This window comes from Scomber japonicus, chromosome 15 (assembly GCF_027409825.1).
Source record: "Scomber japonicus isolate fScoJap1 chromosome 15, fScoJap1.pri, whole genome shotgun sequence".
NCBI lineage: Eukaryota > Metazoa > Chordata > Actinopteri > Scombriformes > Scombridae > Scomber > Scomber japonicus.
Window position 1 is genome coordinate 18,463,169 of NC_070592.1, and position 11,582 is coordinate 18,474,750.

At 42.1% G+C, this 11,582-nt stretch overlaps 2 protein-coding genes across 2 annotated transcripts in view; one reads left to right on the forward strand and one right to left on the reverse strand.

The window, feature by feature from the left end:
• Nucleotides 1–55: 55 nt before the first annotated feature.
• dync1li1 (dynein, cytoplasmic 1, light intermediate chain 1) lies at nucleotides 56–7,544 on the reverse strand. Its single transcript, XM_053333873.1, has 13 exons — nucleotides 7,441–7,544; nucleotides 7,189–7,262; nucleotides 5,526–5,642; nucleotides 5,157–5,387; nucleotides 4,517–4,671; nucleotides 4,174–4,267; nucleotides 3,507–3,642; nucleotides 3,305–3,416; nucleotides 3,001–3,060; nucleotides 2,818–2,862; nucleotides 2,638–2,725; nucleotides 2,424–2,546; nucleotides 56–473 (listed from the first exon to the last, which is right to left on the reverse strand). The coding sequence occupies exons 1-13, from the start codon at nucleotides 7,542–7,544 to the stop codon at nucleotides 355–357; spliced, it is 1,458 nt and encodes a 485-aa protein (XP_053189848.1). The 3' UTR covers nucleotides 56–354.
• A 3,277-nt stretch (nucleotides 7,545–10,821) lies between these two features.
• The window catches only part of cpne4b (copine IVb), a 17,903-nt gene continuing 17,142 nt past the window's right edge, over nucleotides 10,822–11,582 (forward strand). Inside the window, exon 1 of the mRNA XM_053334105.1 lies at nucleotides 10,822–10,900. Coding sequence (XP_053190080.1) covers nucleotides 10,822–10,900 — 79 coding nt within the window. The remainder of the gene's footprint in view (nucleotides 10,901–11,582) is intronic.

Consider the following 11,582-nt stretch of genomic DNA (forward strand, 5'->3'; position numbering starts at 1 on the left):
CCATACCCATGAACTCTCATGTAACAGACAGTCTTGTATGTAACAGTGACAAATATTCACCCCCAGTGTAACAGCCAGGAAGGGAAGAGAGCGAGAGAAAAGTGGTGGAAGAGAATGAGTTGCAGGAGGAAGAGCAGGGGAAGAGAGGGCGAGTTCTTCTCCTTAAGGAGAGTGAAATATAACAAGGAGCAAAAACCGTGTCTCCACCTTTCCTTTTCCCCTGCTTCCCTCTTTGTTCCCCTGCATCTTTGTGATGGAGCAGAGGGCAACAGTAGAGGGATGAAGGGCAAAAGAGGTAGAGGGTGACTGAGGTGGAGGAGGAGAGAAGTAGAGCGGGGTGAAGTGTGTTGGTCTTCATGTGTCTTGGCCGTCGGTGGCAGGGGTCTCGTTGGCATTGGGCAAGTCCGAGTCAGTCTCCCGGCTGGATATGCGGTCCAGTTCTGCTTGTACATCACTCAGGCCCAGCTTCGAACCTGCATCCATTATAGGCAGATACAAACACAAACATTTATAATACTGTATGTTACAAAGAAAACTGCCACCTCATCAAACAAGCATGCAGAAAGATAATATTAGCCAGTGCAATAAATAATAGTGCATTTTCAAAGCATAAAGTGGCACGTTGGCAAAAAAGTGATTACACATGGTTAGAATTAGGGCTGGGTGATATTTAATGCTAACGATATATTTGCAACAGTCTTGTTGGACATGCAAAACACGGCTACATCATGGAAACATCACTCGCAAGTGGGAGTTTCATTCAAATCAGAGAGCGCAAAGTGAGAATTTCAAGGACATCTAGTCTATTCCATGAGAACAGAGCTCTCATAACCAGCTCCATTAGCAGTGGCAATCATTTTATAATTCTATCAACAAGCTGCAAACATGAAAAGAGTTAATACAAAGTACAAATGGGGTTTTTTGGTCTTTTTGAATGAGACCAGGAGTCAATAAGCAACAATGTTTCACTCAGTTTTCTATGTCCCATTATGGCAAATTAAATTGTTCACCATATGTTGTAATTATCTGGAATGATTAAGCACACCACTGTGAGAAATCATAACTTATCTTACATAATTCTGAGATTTAGTTCCATGCATTTTATCTCCAATCAACTTTTAAACTAAATAAAAAAATAGTACAAAATATCTAGCTGAAGAATATCTGCTATAAGCCATTTCACTGAGACTGCATTTATAAAGATGTATGTTTTTCCCCATATCACCCAGCCTTAGTCAGAATCATGTGCAATATTTGTGACAGACGTTCGTTATAAGAAATGCGATGCAACATGCCCAAAAAAAAAAAAAAAAAAAAAAAGGAGGGGGGAGTACATTTGAGTCAGGGTATTAAGAGGGGAAACACAATGGGTCTAGCTGTCATTACATCATCTATAAATCAAATCAAATAATCCCAAACTCACGGGTACCTTTTATGCCACTCAAGTAAAGCAAAAAAGGAGCTTTGAGACATGTTGACACTTTCTACATTTTTGTGGATCTGGCCAATAATATGAAATGTTGTGATACATAAAAGCCAAGTCCAGTCAAACTATCACGAAGTAGTTGTTTTAACTGATTTTCTTAAAACAACAAAATTAATGCGTACAGTAAAAGTAATGCAAAAGTAATTGAGTAGCAATGGGATCATCTCCTGGGCCACTATAGTTCTAAATAATTCCCGACTTAACGAAGCAGCAAGAACTTTCATATGATGTTAGGAATGTATACATACAAAGAAATACACATCATTTATTGCCCTCAGCTCAGTTTATGTGTGTTAAAAAAAGTAAATGGGTGACACATGAGGCTTGATCCCAGCATTGTTCCTCCTTGGATGCTGGAGAAAGTTGGAGGTTCAGGAAATAAAAGGTTCAAAAGGAGTACGGGACAAAAAAAAAAAAATGCACAAGCAATAATAAATGAGGAATATCTCGCTCACACACACCTTAGCGTGGCCAGCATCCTCTGACTAGTGTACACACACATACACACGTTATGAATGATGTTAATGGTGAGATTGCACAGTAAAGAATATGAGTGTAGTTAGGAATGAGAGACAGTTCACACAAGCTACAGGCATAACAAGGTGATGCGTGTGTGTGTGTGTGTGTGTGTGTGTGTGTGTTTGTGTGCTTGGGAGATGCACTCAGACACTTTCATGATCCTTTTTTTTTTTTACCATGTATTATGTTCAAGATGTCTGGAGTAGAGGACAGAAGGAGAGTAAAGAAATGAAAAAATAAGGGGGTTGGAGTTGAGGGGTGAAAAGTCATAAAACAAAAAGCAGCCAATTGCTGAGGAATGGCAGAGGAAAAAGTCCTTTCAAACACAAATGAATGAATGATCACTTTCTTGATGATACAAAACTAGAGCAACCTCCAAAAGAAGTGTGTGTTTGTGTGTGTGTGTGTGTGTTCTCACCTGACTTGCGTACAGTTCCTGGAGTGTTGTTACCACCACCTGGCGTCCCTGGCCCTCCTGTCCCTGCTTTCTTTGTCAGTAGACTGTTGAAGAAGTTGGCCAAGACACCCTCACTGGTTTGACCTGCAGCATACAGGTAATAGATAGAGTGAGTTAAAACACTCACAAGGGTCAAGGGCTCTGTGTCTGTGAAACAATAAAATACATGATGTACCTGACTGTGGCATTGCGTTTGCTACGTTGGCCGCTGCAGAGCGATTACTCGTCCTGGGGGAACCGGTGGGTGCTCTGCTGGTGGTGTCCTATGAATACGAACAGTCTCTCTCACACATATGGACATTATGGTGTTTTTCTTAATCTTATGAGCCACAATTAGAAAAAAAGGAATACTCACCACCGGTCGTCCTGCTGTCACAGCGGGCTGTTTGGCGAGCAGTGACTGCAAATTAAAGCACAATATGCACACTCTCTCCAATTAGTATTTAATTAACATATCAAGACCCTCAAGTCAGAGCTAACTGGAGTATCTGCAAGAAGCAAACCAACTGGCATTAATAGAACTGAAATGCTTTCTGACCTGCAATTTTACCAGGAACACTTGGTCGTCTTCAGCCTGAATCTCCTTTTCATGTACAATCTGGTGAGAGGCAAAGAAAAAAAAAACACTTTTCACTTCCAGCTCTTCCTTAAAGCAGTACAACAGCTACAGTAGTAAATTAGATCAGATAAAACATTCATGTTCACTGCAGAGATGTTGGTTTAAGATTAGTGCATTGGCTGTGAAATGCAAAAAAGGTACAGAAGGAAGTGATACATTCCATAACCAGTATGTTGCATTGTAATATTAGTCTGCCAAAGAGGATCCCTACAAGCCTCCATACCTTTCTGACAGGCGGTTTGACAACTACGTCTTCAAAGCTGTCTTCTGCTTTTACTGTCTGGAAGTTCTCGTGAAGTATGGCAATCTTCTTCTCATTGTCCCAACCTGATGGACTGGTATTGGAGAAGCAGAGAGCGAGGGTTACAAACCAATATAAGCAGTGAACATGGAAGGACACATCACGCATGGACACGCAGGCTTACATGAAGACAGCATCCCTTTCCACCACTTGTGCAGGGCAGTGGAATGGAAAGCCGTAGAGTCTGTGGACGAGATATTTATAAAGCACGTCCAGGTTCTTCATCTCCTTCACTGATGTGTAAACCAGAGATGCCCCATCTGACATGGCTGTCAAGGATACATTCAACTCCACAACACACCATGACATTTTAAAAAACTGCATTTCTTAATAACAGGTGCCACAAATTGCTAAAATTACACAGAAGAACAAAGACAGTGTGCCGTCTTAGCTCACCTTAAACACAATAACTCCATTTAATTAATTCCCATCAGCAGGAGAAAATCATCAAACAATTTTGAAGCAGTGCTGAGTAATTATGACATTTATCGAACTCTCCTTGCAACAAAGCAATATCAACAACAGTAGTTCAGACCTCGCTTACAGTGGCCAAAACACTGCTGTAATTATCTTGTTTGGAACTTTGCCTTTGGCCATGAGAAAAAATAAGCAGTGATACTGCTCACTCAGTTTCATCTGCTTCATCCATCTCAGAACAGATAGCAGGTCAAAGCCATTCATTTTAGCACCTAACGTGGAAGTTGCAGGTTCAAGGACATTGATCAGCAGCCCAATCAAGATCCCTGCATATACTGCACACCGTAGTTTTTATACTTTACTTTTAAGGATACATTGCAGGCAGAAATGTCTGATGTGGGACTGGATGAAGTCCAGGTGTTCGTCTCTGTAGTCGTGCTCCTTCTCCAATGTGCTGATGGCATCACACTGCGGACAGATAAGCAGGAGTCAGACCGAGGTGAATGTGGGAGTGTGACACAACAAATCAGCACTTTACTGCTGTGAGATGAAACCTTTTCCTTACAGATCAATTTATTCTGAAATGGCCAACAATGACTTTCATTATGGTTCACAGTGGACCACATGCAGTTATAATTTAAACTACAGTGGGTTTCGACACAAGAGCTTTGTTAATAACCCAGCACTAAGTGTGTGTGTGTGTGTGTGTGCGTGTACCTTGGTGCAGACAACCACCACAGGTATGCCCAAGTTGTGTGTCAGTGTGTTGTCTCCTAACGGCAGCAGCACACTCTCCTCCTCTTCACTCCTCCTCTGCGGGGTGCCGTCCTCCCCGCTGCCTGGCTCTGTGTACTCCTGGAACTGCTTTACAACTACACACACACACAAACTAACATTAATGTCCACAAAATCATAAATAGACACATTGTGTCTTATAAACAGTAATCATGGTTTATATGTGAGATGTTGAAGATTTTAGCTTCCTCTTGTCTGGAAAAGAAAAGCCACCATTCTTGCAGGAGCTGCCATCCCATCTGTAACAGTTTCTTTATTATTGGTGACACTGGAGAGATTTAGAATCATGGTGGCCCAGTCATGGCCCTGAGTAACATGGTGTTAGTCAGGACTCTCAATATAGGGTCTGTGGACCTCCTCTAGGTCTTAAAACAGGAATCAGGAAGTCCCAACTCATACATCTTTTCAGATAGGGCTCCTTATGCAACACCCTAACAGGGTCTGTGGTCCAAAGTTAATCTACTCACAAAAGCTCACTTCTTTATTTCTGTGAAGGAACACTGGGGTATACTTTTTTCTACATCAATTACTAGTCAGTCTAACTGCTGTCAGTATGACTCACGTCTGTGCTCCAGCTCCCGCAGTGTTTCTGGGGGGACCCGGAGTTTGTCGATGTGTTCCCTAGCGACGGCGGCCCACTTCTGGAGAGAGTCCAAGGCGTTCCATGGCCGTGACATGTCAACTGTTATCAGCAGCAATGTGTTGCTGATCGCGTCCACTGGTACAGCTACTCCCTGCAGACCTTTGTGATAAAGGTCTCCATCTAACACCCAGGCATTACACCTGGTTTGATCTAATCACACACGCACACATACAAACATAAAGTAAACCAAGGGAAATACATCCACACACAAATTATTATTTAGAGGTACTCTGTTGACTCTGAGATGACAAATCATTGGTTTAGGAACTACAATAAGTCGCAGGTTACCATCAATGTCATCGTCATGGACACTGAAGTAGAGGTATTCCAGACCACGCCCTTTCATGAACTCTTCAACTCCCTGTAGCTTAGCAACCAAGGTGGTCTTCCCCGATCCCACTTCACCTAAACGCACAAAAAAATTGATAAATAACAGAATTATGACCAGTCAAGTAAAACACTTTTCCATGCCAGCATTCACTGCTCTAGTAATAATAACAACAAAAAATATTACTTATATTACTTCCAGTTTAAATTATAGTTTGAAATGGCAATATTTGAAGTCGTAGATTAGCTGAGAGCCAACATATCAAACCACAGCTGAAGATGCATTTTTTTGTTCCTTCATCCTATGAACAGCACTAGATATAGATAGATAGATAGATAGATAGATAGATAGATAGATAGATAGATAGATAGATAGATAGATAGATAGATAGATAGATATGTTCTTCATCCCGAGGAAAATTTAGACATCCAGTAGCTATGATTCATACAAAATACCAATACACACAAGAATAAAATAATAAAAACATAGTAAAGTGATAATATAAGAGCTGTCACTATGACAGAGTATGTGCAAATGGTGATTAAGGTGATTAATAATGCAAGAATAATATTTACTATACATAATATAAAATACAAATGGGAGATAAATATATAAACAAATACAAATTTTGTGTAAACACATAATCACTTATCACTAGACACAGCACAGACATCAGCTTGGATACAGTGTGCATACTTGTGCATCACTCGTTGTCCAAAATTAGGATTGCACAAAACCTCATGCATACACATGTACACATACTGCAAACACTGCGTTCATTCGGACACCAGCCACACAGCTTCATTATGCTGTGTCTGAATCCTTAATGCAAAGAACACATTACTGACACGTTATCTGCATCGGTCTTGGCATTATTGCTATTGTTATTGCTGTTGTTGTCAAAGCTGCAGTCATTCTTGCACTATGCCATGTGCATGTATGCCGACAGGGGGACTCGATGCATCATGGATGCATCTGCTGATGGATGGACAGCATAACAAAAACTGACAAATGGCCTGACTGCTACACTATTACACCCATAACGCACATGCTGATTAGCTGGAACGGGTAGCAGGCAGCGGATTATCCCAGGCGGATGTATAGATGGTGGGTGTGTGTGTGTGTGTGTGTGTGTGGTAGACAGCAGCCGGACAGGGAGGCACCCTCTCCGCCTCAGTCACAAAAAGCCCCGTTAAAATACACACAGGCTCACTGTTCTCCTCGTCCTCTCTGCATCAACTCTACCTAGCTGCTACTAGCATGCTAGTATGACTTGCAGTGTTTCAAAGCGGCCCGTTTCTCTCTCACAAGATGATGATGATGATGTATTGTGCACGCGTGTGCATATGTGTATGTGTGTGTGTGCGCGCATTTGTGTAGCCTATAGGCGCTCGGGAAAAATACACCTGTCTCTCTTTGCTAACCACCGACGCATCATCAACTACAAGGCATGACCACAAAAGCACCATCCCTCCACAGCAAGCTGGCTTTGTTATGAGCCTGTATTAACTCTGCCAGAATGACATGATCACCAGCTCATGAGCTATCCAAGCTATTGGCTAGCCAGCAGTCTGCAAACACACACACACACATACAGATACACACACACTGACAGATACACACCCATAACCAGGACATTTTTCCCGGACGGTAGCTTCGATCTTGAATGGGTTGATACTTCACTCAGGATGGTCGACCTGCAGACAGAGCAGCCCCGTTACAACACGGCCAAACACAAAGCTTCATTCATTAATGACAGCTAGCCTCGTTAGCGGGCTAGCTGTCAAACCATCCTCATCCCACAGCACAATAGAGCCTCTTTCCCCTTCGCAAACATTCCTCACAATAACCCAGCTTTAACTTCTTAATACCCACCACAAGTCCTGCCCGTCATCTTCTTCTAGGTTGGAGCTCTCCAGTGTGCTCTTAGGTCCAGTTGAGGTGGAGGATAATAATGCACTCCTCCCTGAAGTCGCCATCTTCGCAGGGGCTAGTAAACCGAGCAGAGCGCCCGGATGTAGCAGCTCTGAGCTAACCCCAGCTTGGTGCACATGCACGCCGGGGCCGGGGCGTGGTCCGACCGCACAAAGCTGCGGGTCTGCTCCAGACATGAGGATGATCTCATCCGCAAAAGTGACACATCTGGGCTGACAGAGCATCCACACCACGTTTAATCTATAACTATCATTCAGATCAATAATGAATATGTAATGAATTGGTGATATTGTTTATTTTAATGTAATGATCATGCCTTATATTTGTTTCCCATAGGCGTGCATATTAACCAAATAGGCTGATGTGATTTAAAGCCTAATATAAGCTATTTCGAAATATTTTGCTGTTCTTATCCTATCTGCTCTAATCCTGATTTTATTAACCAGGATAAATGAGCTTTCGAAAGACTGAAATACCCTCTTTCAGCGAATTGGCTGTGTTGCCTCCTGAATCTTTATAATGTGGAACCGGGCAGGTCCAGGATAAGGATAAAACTGTAATACCATGTAGTAGCCTAACTGGACATATCTCAAAATGACTAGAGTACTAGGCCTACATGTGAAATGATCAACATAATATAGCATGGTAACACAGCTATAACATATCTCATAATCCATCCTACAGCAGCTCCTTTAAAATATTCAATGCAGTTAAATACATTTATTATTTAAGTATAAATTACAGTCAATGGAATTTCGGCCAAATTAAAATCAACCATACTTTTAGATAGCACGTTTCACGGTGCGTTACACATGATTGACAAGATGATAATAAAACAGAACAAAAGTAGACCAAAACAGTTAGAGACTAATGTACACGAAAAACGTTCACTATAAAAGAAAAGAAACAATTAAACCAATGAAATAAAGGAAAATAGCCTAAAATGAAATCCCTAACGCAACAATGCTCTCTGAAAAGGTAATTTTACTAGAGTGTCTCAGTTGTTTCATTTACATTATTTTGAAACATCGCCTGAACCAGTGAATCCAGTGGGAACAGACTTTAAATGAACTGCTAAGTGGTCTCAGGTGTGCGGTCATCGCTTATTATAAAACCGCTGAAGCGCATCTCAACCAATCAAAGAAAAAACATTTTACACGCGTCGGTTCAGGGTAGGAACCACTAGATGGCGCTGACAGACTGTGCTCCGAAGCCGCCGGTCCCTAGGTACGGTGCGCTCTGTGCGGCCCCCGATGGAGCAAGCGGATTACAAACTCCAGTGAAGTGGCGCACCGTCCTCCTCCTCCTCCCCATCTTTCTCCGAGTAAACCCAGGCGCACGGGAGCACATCCTCACCGTGCATCTTCGTCCGGTGGGGAATCAGCTCGTCTGTCGGCCCCAAACCGGTCGAGCTCTGCAGTCTAGAGGATTGAAATAACATATAGCCAAAGAGAGTGAGGGAAAGGAGATGGGTCCGGAGGCGGTGAGGCATCCGTAATTGTCAAGTGAACGGCGGTGAAGTTCTTCGGCTCCGCTCGGATCTTTTCTCCAGGTCATTGAGGTGAGTTTCTCTCTGCAGGAAAGCAGCCCGGATGGTGCATGTCTTACTTGGTGCAAGATATTTACATCTCTCTCTCTCTCTCTCTCTCTCTCTCTCCCTCTCTCTATATATGTATATATATATATATACATATATATAATATGTATATGCTATTACAAATATTTGCTCTGGACATTAAGCTGTAATAACTTGTTAGTGATAGACATATGGATGCTTCAGATGTTGCAGCTTGATGTAGCAGTAAGAAAAATCCAGCTTCATTTTTACTGTTTTACAGCTTGTGTGACTTTATAGGTGTCATCATGGATGTCATTATTTTGTAGAATAGAATTGAGAAAACTGTCATTTTTCATTATAAGGAACAAAACCTTATTCTAAAGATCACATATGGGACTTGAGTGATTTTTTTCTTTGAGAAAATACTGGAAAACATGTTGTAGTCTATTCCCTTTGCTTTAACCGTATTCTACTGTAGTGCACTAAGACAGGATAAGCCCTGTGAGATGCGCTTCATTCATTTCCTCCTCAGCTTCATTCCCTCTCACTTGCCTGCCTTTCCCCACTTCTTTCTCTCACTCCATCTCTCTAATCCCCCCCTCTCACAACCTCTGCCTCCCTCACTCTTACTGGTTCTCTCTCACTGTCAGCTCTAATAACACTGTGAATTCGCAACACCAGACTGCTTCACTTCTGATACTCCTCTCTGTCTTTCCTCAGACCCAGCTGCCTTTTATGTGTCCACACTTTCAGCGGAGCATATTGCCGTCACCTGTCACGATTAATATTCCATATAGACTTGCATAAGATGCTACGCGCCTCTTTTGGGCTCATGCTGCCTGTGCTATGGCAGGATACTCCTCTGTGTCTGATAATCAATATGTGACTGAGCAATTACAATGTACTTGAGTGTCATGGACCTTCCTGTGGCTTTATCATTAATGTCACATCTGTCACAGGCACTCTACACGTACATGTGAAGGTGAACTAGCACACACGCACACGCACACACACACACACACGCGCGCGGGTACACGCGCACACACACACACACACACACACAGTCAAGGGTCATGGCAATCGAGCACTGAGCAGTGATTGATTGTTACACTGTTGAGATTAAGAGTTGACAGTGAGGAGCCTTGGAATGATTTTAAGACATCTTAACAACGCACAGCAATCAATCATTGCTATTCTGGTTTTTGTTTGGGTATTATTTTGATTTACACATCAGTTTCAGAGCCTACAAGCCACTTTGTTACAAAGCTGTCAGCCTCTCATTCTGTAAATTGCAGAATAAGAGGTTGTTTCTCCTGTTAGTAATATTAACTTTTATCCACTGTAATACAGTAAAACATACAAACAAATATAAAAGTGGTCTGTAATGCCATAAGTTCATATATTCGTGAACTAAAAACTTGTTTAAAAATGGGAACCCTAACATTAAACTCGGTACAGTAAATATCAAATAAACCAGTACCCAGCTTTAGAGATACCTACAAATTAGGGCTTTTTCCTACAAGAAGCTATTGCACAATCCTGTGATTATGTGTAATGTGAAAATTCACTTCTGTAAATGTGCAGGACATGTGATGGCTGATCCTCTGCTGTACTGTGAGGTTGGATTCTGCACACAGCTCTTGTACAGTAGCCCAAGTTGTAGAAATCTTATCTAATCTTACCCCATCACTATCAGTGTCATCTGCTGTCAACCAGAACAGACAGGCATCTGCTGCTTCCCATACACCCATACACACGCAGAAATGCACCACCACAGACAGGGCACACATGGAAACACACCTAACAACACGCCACCTGCTGTGGCTCTGTCCTCGTTCATTGGTCTGTATAGTTTGTTCAGTATGCTTAGTTAAAAATAATCACCAGTAGTGAACACACACATGCAACATGAATTATGGAAGATAGAGAGAGAGAGGGAGAAGGAGAGAGAGAGAGAGGGACAGAGAGAGAGAGAGAGAGAGAGAGAGAGAGAGAGAGAGAGAGAGAGAGAGAGAGAAAGAGAGACAGAGAGACAGAGAGAGAGAGAGAGATTCAGGTCAGAGTCAGACCCAGTTCCAAGAGCTTCACTCCCCAAGGATGATACTAGTAGACCACTGCATTAATATTCAGTTTGTAACATCCAGTACACAAGACCTGTGGTTATCCTTTGGTATGGACTAACTGGAATTGCGGCTACCGAAGGTTTTAGTCCAGCACTACATGTGCACCATGGGCTTAGGTAATGGATCCAGATCCATGCATTTTGAGATTAATTATACAGGCGATGCAGTGTTTTGAATGTGATAAATTTATAGACAGGTTGAGGTAAATGTCAGCTGCTTGAGAAATTGTAGCCTTTTACAAAATACCACGTTTAGGGAGGATATTAATTTCCAATTACGCTAAAATGCCCTTTTATGTCCGATACTATAACAGGAATAGAGATAGGCAATTAGGAATATGCTAAAATGAAAAGAGACAGTTAGGGTGAGTTTTGGTAAAATGGGACACTTCAGGAAAATAT

Bases quoted from the DNA above. Each gene is read 5' to 3' on its own strand.
- dync1li1 (XM_053333873.1), bottom strand. From the start codon at position 7,544: ATGGCGACTTCAGGGAGGAGTGCATTATTATCCTCCACCTCAACTGGA. The intron at 5,388-5,525 runs GTAACCTGCGAC...GTGTGTGATTAG, and splicing joins CCATGACGATGACATTGATG to ATCAAACCAGGTGTAATGCC. The intron at 2,863-3,000 runs GTCAGAAAGCAT...TTTAATTTGCAG, and splicing joins TGTTCCTGGTAAAATTGCAG to TCACTGCTCGCCAAACAGCC.